At 42.7% G+C, this 16,092-nt stretch overlaps 1 protein-coding gene across 1 annotated transcript; it reads right to left on the reverse strand.

Moving 5' to 3' along the window:
- Window positions 1-14,988: 14,988 nt before the first annotated feature.
- Window positions 14,989-15,975, reverse strand: LOC130463363 (uncharacterized). Its single transcript, XM_056832470.1, has 2 exons — window positions 15,545-15,975; window positions 14,989-15,439 (listed from the first exon to the last, which is right to left on the reverse strand). The coding sequence occupies exons 1-2, from the start codon at window positions 15,973-15,975 to the stop codon at window positions 14,989-14,991; spliced, it is 882 nt and encodes a 293-aa protein (XP_056688448.1).
- Between the last annotated feature and the right edge of the window lie 117 nt (window positions 15,976-16,092).

The raw sequence follows: 16,092 nt of genomic DNA on the forward strand, positions 1-16,092 counted from the left end.
AGGCTTTCCAAACCATAACTCATATGGAGTCTTTTCAACAGCTTTGGACGGAGCTCTATTTATAGTGAGTGCAGCTGTATTTAGTGCATGTCCCCAAAATTCTATTGGAAGTTCGGCCTGACCCATCATTGATCTAACCATGTCTTGCAAGGTTCTATTCCTCCGTTCCGACACACCGTTCCATTGAGGTGTTACAGGAGGAGTCAATTCTGATAGAATTCCACATTCTTTCAGATGGTCATCAAATTCATAGCTTAGATATTCGCCGCCTCTGTCAGACCGCAGTGCCTTAATCTTCTTGCCTAATTGATTCTCTACTTCACTCTGAAATTCCTTGAATTTGTCAAAGGATTCAGACTTATGCTTCATTAGGTAGACATAACCATATCTACTGAAGTCATCAGTGAAAGTGATAAAGTAGCTGAAACCACCTCTAGCATTTGTACTAATTGGTCCACATACATCTGTATGGATTAAACCCAATAGTTCATTTGCTCTTTCTCCAACTTTAGAGAAAGGTTGCTTTGTCATTTTTCCAAGTAAACATGATTCACACTTACCATAATCCTCTAAGTCAAATGGTTCTAGAATTCCTTCCTTTTGAAGTCTTTCTATGCGTTTCAAGTTAATATGGCCTAATCGACAATGCCACAAATAGGTGAGATCTGAATCATCCTTTTTGGCCTTTTTGGTATTTATGTTATAAACTTGTTTGTCGTGATCTAATAAATAAAGTCCATTGACTAATCTAGTAGATCCATAAAACATCTCTTTAAAATAAAACGAACAACTATTGTCTTTTATTCAAAAGGAAAATCCCTTAGCATCTAAGCAAGAAACATAAATGATGTTTTTAGTAAGACTTGGAACATAGAAACAATCTTCCAGTTCCAAAACTAGCCCAGAGGGCAATGACAAATAATAAGTTCCTACAGCTAATGCAGCAATCCGTGCTCCATTTCCCACTCGTAGGTCGACTTCACCCTTGCTTAACCTTCTACTTCTTCTTAGTCCCTGTGAATTGGAACATAAGTGTGAGCCACAACCTGTATCTAATACCCAAGAAGTTGAAACAGCAAGTACACAGTCTATAACGAAAATACCTGAAGATGGAACGACTGTTCCGTTCTTCTGATCTTCCTTAAGCTTCAAGCAATCTCTCTTCCAATGCCCCTTCTTCTTGCAGTAAAAGCATTCAGATTCAGAAGTGGGTTGGCTCACCTTCTTCTTTTCAGATTTGGTGCCGCCAGGTTGCTTAGTCTGGCTGCCCTTGTTGCCACCTTTCTTAGCATTCCTCTTCTTGCCAGATTTCTTGAACTTGCCCCCACGCACCATAAGCACATCTTGCTTATCACTTTTGAGCGTATTTTCAGCGGTCTTCAGCATACCGTGAAGCTCAGTGAGCATTTTGTCCAGACTATTCATACTGTAGTTCAGCTTGAACTGATCATACCCGTTATGAAGAGAATGGAGAATGGTGTCTACAGCCATTTCCTTAGAGAATTGCTGATCCAGCCGATTCATATTCTCAATGAGTCCAATCATTTTGAGAACATGTGGACTTACGGGCTCGCCTTTCTTAAGCTTGGTCTCAAGCATTTGCCTATGACTCTCGAATCTTTCGACTCGAGCCAGATCTTGGAACATGTTCTTTAACTCACTGATGATCGTGAAAGCATCTGAGTTGATGAACGTTTTTTGTAGATCCGCACTCATGGTTGCAAGCATTAGACATTTCACATCCTTGTTGGCTTCAATCCAACGATTCAGGGCTGCCTGAGTGACCCCGTCGCCTGCGGCTTCGGGCATCGCCTCTTCCAGGACATACTCCTTTTCTTCCTGCATAAGAACTATTTGCAAGTTCCTTTGCCAGTCAAGGAAGTTTTTCCTGCTCAACTTCTCCTTTTCGAGAATTGATCGGATGTTGAATGAATTGTTGTTTGCCATAGTTAAAACTACAATTGAAAAAGAATAACAAATAAATAACCATTCACAGTTTCTCTTAATAAACTTTTAAATCTAGCAAACATGCATAAATTATCATTTATTAAGCATTTTATTCAAGTTATGTGTTCCGGTAGGTGTGAATAAAATGATTCCAAGACCCTTAAATCATTGAAGAATTAAGCACATTATGTATTTAGACTCAATTCTAAAATATTTTAGGTAAGCAAAGCCTTTGCTAATAGTCTAGAAACTACTCTTGGTTGATAGGTACGTCTAAGAACTTATTAGGTAAACCTATTGCATTTTCCACGACATAAAAGGACTCCTTACTTATATCGTTGAGTTTCACCAAAATTATTTGTGTACCTTACCCCTTTAGAATCAATAAGTAACACCTCGCTATGGCGGAAAACTATTACTGTGATTGATGTAAAGGTTAACTAAGTAAGTGTTATTTTGGCATGGCACCTTTTAACTCAATTTTTAAGTTTGGAACTTAAGGTTCTTACTATGTTGGTTAGATTTTAAGTGAACTAAAATCCTTAATCATGCAACATAATCAAGCCACAATCTCATGCATGATTAAGACATATTTAAAGCAACAAATAACTTAAAACATGCATAAGATATAAATGTGATCTAGTATGGCCCGACTTCATCTTGAAGCTTCAACTTCAAAGTCCGTCTTGAAAATTGATTGTAAACTCCGTCTTGAATTTCACCATGGGAGGCGCCATTTTCTTCAAATAGGATGAGCTATAATTAAACTAATTACAACTATTTGATGGTACGCAGACCATATTTAAAAGCAATAAAATTTGGTACTTTAGACCAATACCACATTCAAATTAATGGTACGCATACCATATTTTCTATCCTATTTGGGCCATACTAGTCACTTTTCAATAACCTGCAAAATAGTACATATACAATATATACCATTCACCCATTCATTATCATGAATGACCCACACAGCTGGTTAGTATAACATGTTATGCATAACATAAATATTTGCAGCAATTAATCAAGGGCACCAATAATCTACCAATTATTCAGTCCTTATTAATTCTAATCAAGTTGTTTAACCTTAAAGGAATGTAGACCTAATCAAGAGTTTATGACTAAAATGCTCCCACTTAAACCAATAAATTCACATGCTTTACTAACTTTATACATAAAAATGTATTTCCTAGTCTAACCGGAAACATACAAATTTAATTAAAATTTAAGGCTCATACAAATTTATAGTTGAATCCATTTAATTTATTTTCAGTTGAATTAAATGAATTTAAATTAATTCAAGGTTTTAATTTTAGTAAAATAATTAGTATAAATAAAATTTATAATAATTAGATTACTCAAAATTAAATTCCGATAAAACAATTTAAATTACGAATTTTAAAATTAATTAAAATCGATTCCGAACTGAAAATTCAAAATCAAAATCAAAACGCATCAATCGTAACACGACGAGGCACTTGGGCTTGCGCCCAAGCCCCATCGAGTCATGAGGCATGCGCGCCCCATTGACTGATCGCTAGGCTCGTACGGGCAGGCCACACGCATCGCAGCCTTGCGAGGCCACGCTGCGCGCAGCCATGCGATGCACAACGCCTCTACCTTGCACGCTGGGCGAAGCAGCGCGCGCTGTGGCGCAACTCGCTTGCTGCCCACACGCGACTGCTCGCCTGGCTGCCGCATTGCCCTTCTCTCCATCGCCCATCGAGCCACACACGCCCAGCTACCTTACTTCGCGCGCGCGTCTCTTGCTTGTTGCTCGCTGCATTTGTACCGCACGGGCGACGAGCTCCCTTGCTCGTCGTCGCGTGCCCGCACTATACTACACCCCTTAAGGGTAACACGTAGCGTCCTTTGCTTTGTGCGTGCAACAATCATGAGAGAAGTTCATAAAAATTAAAACTTTTAATTCTAAATTAATGACAAATTAATAAATCAAATTAATTTCATAAATTTAGGGCGAAAAATTGAAAATTTATTAATCAATTAATTTCCAATTATCATGGATTCAAATCCAGGTCATAAAAATTTAAAATTTATCATAAATTAACAATTTTTATGGTGGTTTTTAATCATGGATACCTAATTAAATCGTTAATTAATTATGAAAATCAAATCAATTCTAAATTATTCGAATTTCAACAAATTAATTACAATTACAAATTAGGTTGTATAATTAACAAGCTTAGGAATTCAAATTTGTTAAACATATACAGTAGGTCAATCAAAAATTCAAGATTTACCAACAAGAATCGCAAATATTTAATTTAATATCTTAAAATTACAAATTTTTGCGTTCGAAAAACTAAAACCTCCGAAAAGTCATAGTTAGGCTTCGAATTTGGGAATTCTGGGTTCGGCCGAAAAGTTGTTTTTTTGTCAAAATTGTAGAATGCCTTTTACATGCGGAATTGACACAAAAATCACTCGATTTCGTTGAGTAACGAAGAAACTGCCGAAAAACTACGTACATATAATTAAACAAACGCAATTTGCAATTAATTAACAATTACGAAAATTAATCACCCCTTTCAATTCTTTGCAAATTGGTAAAATTTAACCATGTTAAGAAATTATTATGGAATTAATTAGAGGCTCGTGATACCACTTTTAGGTTATGATACATATAATTGAATATAAATCATGCGGAAAAACAATAAAAGTCAGGATTCCAAATTAATTGCCACATAACAATTAGCATAATTAGGATGCATACTCTTTGTAGCGTGCCCTCCCTTGCTGCGCCCGAACCGAACAAGAACAAGTCTTTAGGACTCCAAGTGTCGTCCCTCCGTAGAAAGTCCACAGCACGTCCGGATCCTCCTTAAGATTGACTAACTAGAATCGCCCTTAAGGTTCTAATATATTCGGAAATATGGGCAATAAATGTGACTGAATTTTTCGCTCAGAATTCTCACCTTTTGAATAATTAAAACTCGTTTTAATTTATGAGCTTTGATCTCATATTTATAGGCTATGGAAAAAGTAATTGAATCCTACTAGGATACGAATTAATTAAGTAGAATCCTATCAGAACTCTTATTAATTAATGTATCATTTTAGGATTAGGAATTTAATCATCAAACGAATCCTATACGTTTTAGGTTTCGTATGTGAACACAAACACACACGCACGCACATCAGCCAACGAGGGGCGCCATGCGCGCGCGCACGTGCAGAGCCCGAGCAGCGACACAGCCCACGCGAGCTACGAAGCCCACGAGGCTGCCGCAGCCAAGGCGCGCGCTGGGTCTGGCGTGGCCTTGGGCTGTTGTGTGGCGCGCCTATGCTTGCTGGACGTGGGCCTGGCTTCGTGTTGGGCCTTCGTCTAGAAAGCTCGTCCGATGCTAATTCGTACGACACGCTTCCGATTAATTTCCCGATTCCGGAATTCATTTCCGATACGAACAATATTTAACATTTCCGATTGCGGAATTAATTTCCGTGTCGAACGAATATTTAATATTTCCGTTTCCCCAATTATTTTCCGATTCCGATAATATTTCCGATTCCGACAATATTTCCGTTTTCGGCAATATTTCAGATTCCGGCAATATTTCCATTTCCGATAATATTTTCCGATACGTACCATGTTTCCGTTTCCGGCAACATCTACGACTTGGATAATATTTATATTTCTGATACGATCCATATTTCCGTTTTCGGTAATATCATCGTTTCCGGAGTATTCATTTATTTGCCTTTGACGATCTCAGCTCCCACTGAAACCAAGATCCGTCGATTCCGAATATTCATAGATAGAGTATTTAATGCCATTAAATACTTGATCCGTTTACGTACTATTTGTGTGACCCTACGGGTTCAGTGAAGAGTAAGCTGTGGATTATAATCATTAATCCACTTGAACTGAAGCGGCCTCTAGCTAGGCATACAGTTCACTTGATCTCACTGAATTTATTAACTTGCATAATTAATACTGAACCGCATTTATTAGACTTACCATTAAATGCATACTTGGACCAAGGGCATTATTTCCTTCAGTCCGAACAAAATTTTGGATGGAAAAACACCTCACAGTTCTTGTTCGGTCAAGTTCCATCTTATGATTCTATTCGCGTTTTTTGTTGTTTAGGTTATGTTACTAATAGGCCTCAGGTGAAGGAAAAATTTGGTTCTCGGTCTAGGAGATGTGTTTTTGTTAGTTATCCTTTCGGAATAAAAGGTTGGCGTGTTTAAGATTTAGATACCAAAGGATTTTTTGGGAGTCGTGATGTCTAGTTTTTTGAAGATAAATTTCCATATATTGAGTCGCTTCCAGATGCTCAATGTTTCCAATGGGAGACGTATTTGAATCAAGTATCATTATGGGATGATCTAGATTTTGATGACAACATTGTTGAGTTGTCTTCTAGCCCAATAGTTTGTGTTGGATATAATGTGAGTATTGAGGTTAATGTAACCTCCTCAAATGCTAGCATGGTTCATAATGGTGCAAATATTGAGAATGGTTTACATAGTGATAACAGTGCTACTCTTGGTCGGGGTCACCGACAAAAGTTTCCTTCCATCGAAGCTTCGAGGGTACTCCGTACGTTACAAATATTGTTATACTTCAAGATATAGACCCTACTTTATCGACAACTGCTCACCCCTCTCGCGCTCGCGTTCCTCAAGTACACCTTTTAATATGGCTTGTTATGTTGCCATAATAAATTTTCTTTGAGACACAAGTGCTTTCTGACGACTATTACAAAGGGTAAAGAGTCCGCTTCCTTCAAGGAGGCCGTTAAAGACCGCGGTTGGCGCAAGGCTATGCAAGAGGAAATTGAAGCTCTTGAAAGTACTGGTATGTGGACAGTTGAGGACTTACCAGGTGGTAAAAAAGGAAATTAGTAGTGGTTGGGTCTACAAAATAAAATATACATATAAGAGTGTTGTGGAACGTCTCAAAGGACGTCTTGTTGTATTCGGAAATCAGCAGGTTAGGTGTGGATTAAAACTATACTATTTGTTCATTTCTTGTGCAAACATTTAAAAAGCCAGGTAGATTGGGTCATGCCTATCAACATCACAAATTCACAACTACAAACTTCCGTTTCTTCTCATCAGCATTAATACCGCATTTACTGCATTACCGACTACCACTTCCTCCGCTGGTATCTTCTCGACCCATGCCTGTTTAATAATCGGTTCCTCCGTTAAACTACAAGATAACCAAAATATTATTAGTTAAATCGCAGAGTCGCGAACAGAGCTGTTGTAAATCAATCAATATCCAATAGGAAACTGTTTAGGCCAAATTTCTTCTAGGGGCGACACTTGGCTTGGGTCGACACTAACTAAGTAATGAATGCGAAAAACAAATAAAGAGAGACGACACAAGGAGATGTTGACGCGGAAAATCAAGGAATAAGGTAAAAAACCGCGGATAGCTATGAGGCTATCAATCCACTAAGTATCCTAAGTTATCTAAAGAATTTTTTATGCTTCGTAAAAAATAAGGTAGACTAATACAATGATCGCTTTAAAGAATGAAAATACAATGTTTGCTTTAATGCTTAAGAGCTTTAGTTAACTTGTGTCTTCTGGTATCGTTGCTCCATGCCTTTATACGTGAAGCTCAATGGTATTGTTGGTTGAGAGGATCCCTAGAAGATAGGGATATTCTACTGACCGTTGTCCGATGATCTTTTCCAGTCTTCAACTACTTCCATAATCTTAGACAACTCTTTGGACGTGTTCTGCTTATATGACGGCGCGACATATCTTGGGCCTTGGGCTTGGATCTTGATCTATCTTCACTTAGTCTCCTGTCTGTTGTCGCTGGTCACTTGTCGCCTATGCCTTGTCGTTAATCTTCTGTCGCCTATGCCTTGTCACCTAGTGCTACATTCGACATGTTCATTCGACACGACGTCCCCTGTGACACGACAGTACCTGGTCGACACGACATGATCAAACGGCAAAGCAGTTATGTCGTTAGTCCAAAAAGTGGGATAACAGTTTGCCCCCAATTGTGATTTTGCGGGGTCTTGCGGAGCAAAAGTAACAATTTAAATTCGAAAAATAAACCGTCTACAACTTCCTTGATCGTGGGAAACCGCTGTTGATTAAAAAAGGCAATAAATAGAAATCAAAGACATGCAATAAATTTTCCACACAGAAAAACTTCGAAAGAATTCTAGATCTAAACAAAAGAGAGAGAAAGGAAGAGAAAGAGAGGAAGTGGAATCGTTTTTCGCCTAACTTTGCCCAAGTTTAGGTAATTTTCGGTCATTTCCTTCGATTTTTTCTGTAGAATTTTGTAGAGAGGATGGTTTGATCTAAGTCGGTTGCGGTTAAGGAGAAGGGGGAAGCCGAATCTAGCCGGGTTAAGTCACTCAACCCGATTTACTCCACCGTTGAGAGTCCGGTGGCGTTTATTAAGCTTGTTGGTCTGCTGCCGTCGGCGGAGGTTAAAATTTCTGGTCAGGAGGATGAAGCTCTTAATTGCCCCGAAGGATACGTGGTTGTGTACGAGTACCCGTTTACGCTTGGCTTGAAGTTTCTTTTTACGCCTCTAGCTAGATCTTTTATCGAGGTGTTCCACTTGAGCCCAGGTCAGTTGATGCCTAGAATCTGGCGGATTTTCACTGTAGTGCAGAGGGTTACCTCGGGTAGGGAGACACCGTTTGATTTGGCCGATTTTATGCATGCCTACGACTTGTCGCTTAAGGAGTGTAGTGGTTATACTTTGGTCACGAGGAAGGGGATGCAGAACTTGGGTATCGGCTTAAGTGTGAACGATAGAGGGTGGCGAAGTCGTTTCGTTTATGTCAACAAGGATTCTTTGGGGAAAGTAGGAAATTTTTTTGTTGAAGGGTGGACGACGGAAGGTAAATTTAATTTTCGTTTTTGGTCTTTTCTACTTTACTGAACGTCGCCTTACTTAGCTTTGTTTTGCAGCTGTCAAGACGTCGTTGGCTGGGTTGAACTCGGACTCTCACGACAAGTATCTCAAGTTTTTGGGTTGTTCTGTCGACGAGAGGTCATTCAGTCGTGACGGTGGTCGTCCGGAAGGTCAAGAAGGGAATCAGTCGGGTGACGTCGACGAGGAGGAAGTGGAGGAGGAGTCGTGTCGGTTGACTCGTCGACGAAGAAGGTTAGATTTGATCGAGGAGGTAGTGGCAAACTCGTCATCTACTAAAAGGGAGGAAGGTGACATGGATGACACTTCAGGTATTTTAGCCGTTTTTGATTTTTGGTTTAACGTTCTTGTGTTTGGAATGGGGTTTTTACTGTGATGTGTTTTTTGGTGAAGAGCACACTTTGTCGTCAAAACCTGTGGCAAGGATGTCGCATAGTGAAATACAAGAATGTGCGAGGAAGCGGTTGAGGTCGTTTAATGCTTCTGGTGGACAAAGCTTACCGATAGTCCCTCGGTATTCTAAGATAGGCGCGTCGCCTGAGACGCCTGTCATTATTGGGGTTGTAGGCCATCACCCAATCGCATCGTCGTCGCCTCCAAAGGCATTCAAGGTGTCGTCTACTGCTGTCACTCTTGGCAAGGCTCCTGCTGCGTCGGCCAAGAAGTGTCCCGCTGAGAAAGCTGCTACTTAGAATACAAATATCTCGTTGCCCCCGAACTTCTTGGGTGACGATGAGACTGTCGTCGTCTGGTCGTATGCCGATCGTTTGATCTTGCCTTCGACGTATCAACGTTATCGTGAGGCGGCACCGATGTCTGTTGTGTCGGACGCTGCTGAACTTAGCTTGCGAGTAAGTGTTTATTATTTTTATTTTTACTTTTTTTATTTTTGTTTGTCGTGTGTCGTTGCGTCGTGTGTTTTGCGCGCGTTACACATGTATGTCGCTGATTGTTGTGACATCTCTGTGTACAGGCGTTCCAAGCCTCGATGGCTGCTCGTAAGTATTGTGCGCAGTTGTGCGACGAGTTGGCTGACGCTGGTAAGTTGGTCGCGGCGACGAAGAAGGCGTCGTCGTCTTGGGAGTCGAAGTGCAAGGTCGCGGAGAAGAAGGTGACTGACCTTGTTTCTGCCGTGAAGGCGAAGGACGGGTTGTTGAGGGCCAAGAACGAGCAGATTGCCCAGGCGACGAAGCAGGTTAAGGAAGTGCAAGAAGAGTTGGCTTTGCAGGTCGTGGAGATGGAGGGGCTGCAGAGTTTATACGACGCTTTGCAGGAAGAGATTAAGGATTGTGAGGCGCTGGAAATATGGAGGACGAGGGCACATATGATGTACTCGTGCCTGATTGGGGAGACTAGCCTTTGGCCTTGCCAAAAGGAGGTAGACGACTATTTGGCTAATGGTGGTACTATGGATGAACTAGCGGTGCCAGTGGTGGACGTGGACGAAATGTCTAAGATGGTTGATATCGCCAGCACTGGTGTCACTGAGGCCAACGTCGGTCCACTGGTCGAGGATGCCCCTGTCGCCCCAGCCATACAACAAGAGGAAGATGCCCCCACTGTGCAGCATGAGGAAGATGCCCTCGTCGTCGCCCCTCAAGAGGAGACGTTAGACATGGAGTCGACAAAGGTGATGGATGTTGTTCACACTGTCGTGCCCCCAGAGCAAGAGGATGGAACCCCAGTCACCACCTAGGAAGGGACGTAATAGTGTGTAGTTGGTACTTTTGTTGTTTTTGTGGATTTTGTTTTTGTGAATGTTTTTACTCATCGTCGATGGCGGCGACGAGGTATTTGGATAATTTGTGTGTTTATGTCTCCCTTAAGGGGTGATGGCTTGTTTTGAAAGTCGCGGCCCTAGAGGTCGCGCATTTTGCTTTGTGTATGGCAAGTGTGTTTGGTTTTCAATTGCATTTCGTTTGTGGACATATGATGTTTTATTGTGTTTCGAAGTCGCTACCGTGCGTAGTGTATTAGATGTCACAAAGAAAATAGGTACTCGAAGGACAAAGTTATGTGCACATAAAGTAGTACCTGCGTCGTCGGTAGTCATCATGTTTCAGATGTGATTCGTTGTTATTTAGGATCCAATTTTGTTTAAGTGTCATGACCTCTGGGGGCGTCGTTGTCCACTGTTGACTTACACCATTGTTTTCTTCTATGTGTTGGTGTGTCTGTCGAGCGTTCGACCTGCGAGATGAACATGGGTTGCTAGGAGAATAGGCCGTTGGGGGTGCCAACGACCCTCCGAATCCTAAGTCAGTAATGGTTTAGATAAAAAAGAAAGCGATAAAAACGAAAGAAAAATGAAACGTCGATGCGACGACTGATAAAATTGCAATGACAAAGGTTTAAAAGTGATAAAGTTTAAGGTGGGCGACGTTCCAGCTTCGGGGGACTGACTTGCCATCTTTGGTGACGCGTCTGTATGCCCCCTTTGCGATGATCTTGTTGATCAAGTACGGTCCTTCCCAAGCTGGTGCCAATTTACTTGCGTTTAGCTCCTTTGTGTTTTGGAACACTTTGCGTAGCACCCAGTCGCTCTCCTTGAACATTTTCACCTTGTCGTTTTTGTTGAAACACTTTGCGACGATCTTTTGTTGTGATGCCATCCTTATCAATGCTTCTTCCCTTAAGTCTTCCGTGTTGTCGAGGTTCTCACTTAGTTCCACGTCGTTCTGTTCTGGCGTCATAAGTCCGTATCGTGCACTGGGCGGTTTCACTTCTAGGGGCAGTACTGCTTCGCACCCGTAGACGAGTGAGAAGGGAGTCTGCCCCGTCGCCGTCCTAGGCGTCGTCCTGTTGGCCCATAGGATAGAGGGAAACTCTTCTTCCCACGGTCCCTTCTTGTCGTCCAGGCCCTTCTTTAGTGATCCGATTATCGTCTTGTTGATGGATTCTGCTTGACCATTTGCTTGGGGATATCTTGGCATCGACGTCTTCAGCTCGATGTTCCATATTTTGCAGAAAGCTCTTGTCTTGTCGCTGATGAACTGTGACCCGTTGTAGCATATGATCTCTAAGGGTACTCCAAACCTACATATTATGTTAGTCCAGATAAACGAGCATACTTCTTTGTCCCTCAATTATTGGAACGCACCTGCTTCTATTCACTTAGAAAAATAATCCGTTAGAGCTAACATAAAGACCTTTTGTCCTGGGGCGATGGGTAATTTACCGACGATGTCCATTCCCCATTTCATGAAAGGCCACGGTGTTAAAGTTGGATGCAAGAACTCGGATGGCTTATGTTGCATACCTGCGTGCCTTTGGCATTTGTCGCACTTGGCAACGTACCTCATGGCATCTTGACCATCATCGTCCAATAGTATCCGTTCCTTTTGATCCTTGTAGATAAGCTTCGTCCTCCCTCGTGTCCTCCGCATTCTCCTTCGTGGTATTGCTGGAGTAGTCCTTCCCATTCTGTCTTTTCTGCGCATCGCCTCATCATTCCGTTGGCAGATTTTTTGAATAGCACATCCTGCAAAATAACATATCGTGAAGCTTTAAAAAGGATTTTTCTAGCTTCGAGCTTGTCATCGGGAAGGGTTTCGTGTGTTAGGTAGTCGAGAATGGGTTTGGTCCAGCTGTCTGTGTTTGTGGTTGATAGGACGAGGCTGGCGTTTTGTGGGATTTCTTTGTCTATGGCGGGTGACAACAGGTGTACTGAGGGTATGGTCGAGAATGGTGATTTTCTGAGTGCGGATCCTAAGTTTGCGAGTGCGTCGGCCTGTGTATTTTGGTCTCATGGTACTAGTTTAATGGAGAAAGGTTTGAACTTTGTGGTTAATTTTTTGGCCTTCTCGAGGTACAAGGTCATTTTTAGGTTTTTAGCTTCGTAGTCGCCGTTGATTTGGTTGACGATCAGTTGTGAGTCGCTGAAGATGTCAAGTCCGCTTGCTCCTAACTTTTCAGCTAACGTCCTTCCGGCGATTAGTGCCTCGTACTCTGCTTCGTTGTTCGTCGCTTTGAAGTCGCAGAATATGGCCTTTGCTATCGTGTCCCCTAGTGGTGATTTCAGCATGACGCCCAAACCTGCACCACGAAAGTTAGATGAGCCGTCGACGAAGAGTATCCACGTTCCGCCTATACTGTTGATGTGTTTGACTTCGTCGTCTGCTATCTTCTCCAAGTCGGGGCTGAAGTCTGCCACAAAGTCTGCTAGGGCCTGCGACTTTACAGCCGTCCTCGGTTGGTATTTGATGTCGAATCCTCCGAGTGCCATCGTCCATTTTTTCATTCGACCTGTCAGTTCTGGCCTACGCATCACATACTTAATTGGATAGTTAGTCATCTATTTGGTGAGTTTCAAAATAATGCCTTAGTTTTTTGGCTGTTGTGACGAGTGCTAGAACAAGTTTTTCGAAGGAGGAATACCTGGTTTCTGCCTCTAATAAGGACTTACTGATGTAGTAGATGGGCAACTGTTGCGCTTCGTCTTCTCGGGCTAACACCGCGCTGACTGCTGTCGTGCTAACGGCAAGGTAAAGTTGTAAGACTTCACCTTCCTTGGGTTTAGACAGAAGGGGTGGCGTCATTAGATATTTTTGAGGTTTTTCAAAGCCGTTTCGTGGTCGTCGGACCAATTAAAACCCTTGTTTTTGCGTAAAATGTCGTAGAATAGACGACATTTGTCCGACGACCTGGATATGAAACGGTTCAATACCGCCACTCTCCCTATCAAACGATGTACCTCTTTTATGTTTCTGGGCGATTGAATGTTGATGATTGCACGTACTTGGTCAGGGCTTGCCTCGATTCCTCGTTGGGTGACGATGTAGCCCAAGAATTTTCCTCGGACACTCCAAAAGAACATTTAGTTGGGTTAAGTTTCATACCGTACTTCCTCAGTATTTCGAAGGATTGTCGTAAGTGTTCCACGTGGTCGTCCGCTTTCTTTGATTTCACCAGCATGTCGTCGATGTAGACCTCCATCGTGTCTCCGAGTTGATCTTAGAACATCTTGTTGACCAGTCATTGGTACGTCGCACCTGCATTTTTAAGACCAAAAGGCATAACTTTATAACAATAAATTCCTCTATCTGTTACAAAAGATGTTTTCTCTTGATCCTCCGGGTGCATGAGGATCTGGTTGTATCCTGAGTAGGCGTCCATAAAGGTGATTAGCTCGTGACCGGCGGTGGCATCGACCATGGCGTCTATGTGTGGCAGAGGGAACGTATCTTTGGGGCATGCTTTCTTGATGTCTGTGAAGTCGATGCAAACTCTCCATTTCCCGTTCTTCTTGCTGACGACGACGACATTAGCTAACCAATCTGGATACTTAACCTCTCTGATTTTTCGCGAATCTATTAATTTCTGAACCTCTTCATCTATGATCTTATTCCTTTCAGGCGCGAACTTTCGTCGTTTCTGTTTTACTGGTTTGAAGTTGGGGTCGACGTTGAGCTTGTGGGTGATGACGTCCGGGCTGATTCCTATCATGTCCTCATGCGACCAGGCAAAGCAGACCGAGTTTTCTCTTAGGAACTCTACTATCTGACTTCTGATGTTGTCAGGCAGTGACGCTCCAATCCTTACGACTTGGTCTGGCTTTGTCGGGTCTAGTAGTATCTCATCGATCTGCTGGTCGTCTGGTTCATCTGCTGTCGACCCTGGCTGTAATTGCTAGATGGATGATTTTGATGGTTTCAATGCGGTTTCATAGCATTTCTTTGCGTCTCTCTACTGTCCTTTGATCTCCATGACACCCCATTTGGTCGGAAATTTGATTGATTGGTGGTATAATGATGGTACTCCTTTCATTTTGTGGATCCATGGTCACCCTAAAATGACGTTGTATGCTGATGGCAGTCGACGACGTTGAACTTAGTCATGATGTTGACACCTTCAGCATATGTGGGCAATGATATCTCTCCGACTGTTCGCATCGATTCTCCACTGAATCTTACTAAGATTGTTGATCTCCTGACGATGTTCTTTTCCTCGAGCCCCATTTCCTGTAGGGCCTCCAAGAACAGTACGTTTGCCGAGATGCCGTTGTCGATCAGTATCCTTTTGATTAGAGCGTTGCCTATTGGGAGCGATATTACCAATCCGTCGTGATGCTCCTGCTGTGTGTCTACTGAATCTGAGTCGTCGAAGGTGATTGACATTGCTGTTAGGGATTTTTCGAGTGCGATTTCATCCTCCGTCTACCCCTCTTTGACGGCTCCAGATTCTCCCTTGTTGATCTTTTTAGCTGCAGAAGAGGTTAGTCCACAAATATTTGAACCACCAGAAATAACGTTTACCACTTTGTTAAAGTTAGGCGGGGTCGGTCGGTTGCTTCTCGTCGCTGGGCTGGGTTGGGCGGGTTTCTCCTTGTTGTATGTCTCCTTCCCTTTGTCGCTCAGTAGCTCCTTCAAGTGCCCCCGTTTCAGAAGATATGCGACCTCCTTTTTAAGGGAGATGCACTCATCGGTTTTGTGGCCGTTGTCGCGGTGGAAGTCGCACCATTTGCTCATGTCTTTCATGGAATCTGTTATGTCGCTCTTCCTAGGCCATCTGACGGTTCCACCTACATTTTGAAGGGCGTTCACGACGCCTCCGATGTCGACATTGAAGCCATATTCGGAGATGTCGGGGTGGTAGGCCCGTTCATTCCTGTAAACATTGTTAGTATCATTATACTGATTGACATTTTTTACCTGGTTTTGGCGGTTGTATGGCTGGTGTCGCCAGCTGTTGTTCCTCGGGGTGTACGACTACTTGTCGCTGCTGCCCCCTGCTGATCGTGGTGCTGTCGACCGTGTAATCTCGTCGTCTTCGATCCGCATCTGGGCAGTGGCTCTCGATCTGACCTCCTCGAAGGTTGCGCAGGGATATTTGGTAATCTCCCGGTACAACTCCGAGTTGGGGATGAGACCTCTCTTGAATGCTTCGATAGTTGTCTTAACATCACAGTTTTTTATGCTAATTTTTTCACAATTAAAACGGTTAAAATTATCGCGTACCGACTCGGTTGGTCCTTGGGCCAACCGATAGAGGTCACTCGTCTGCTTTTCCAACTGGCGACTGCTAGCGAACTGTTGATAGAAGGCGTTGTTGAGATCAGAAAGACAGGATATGGATCCGGGGGTGATGTTCATGAGCCATTCCAGAGCTGCTCCGTCGAGGGTGCCTCCGAACGATTTGCACATTACAGGTTCAACCAGGTCGTACGGGATGCCGATCTACCACATTCGCTGCTTGTAGACGTTGACATGCCTGTAAGGATCGGACGTTCCGTCGTAGAGGGTGGTCCAAATAGGGAGCCG

Source organism: Spinacia oleracea, chromosome 6 (genome assembly GCF_020520425.1).
Source record: "Spinacia oleracea cultivar Varoflay chromosome 6, BTI_SOV_V1, whole genome shotgun sequence".
NCBI lineage: Eukaryota > Viridiplantae > Streptophyta > Magnoliopsida > Caryophyllales > Amaranthaceae > Spinacia > Spinacia oleracea.

What these genes read in the sequence shown, in the direction of transcription:
- LOC130463363 (XM_056832470.1), bottom strand. Translation starts at nt 15,975, where the DNA reads ATGTGCAAATCGTTCGGAGGCACCCTCGACGGAGCAGCTCTGGAATGG. An exon ending in GCAGGGGGCAGCAGCGACAA is followed by an intron (nt 15,440 to 15,544) that starts GTAGTCGTACAC and finishes CAATGTTTACAG; the next exon opens with GAATGAACGGGCCTACCACC.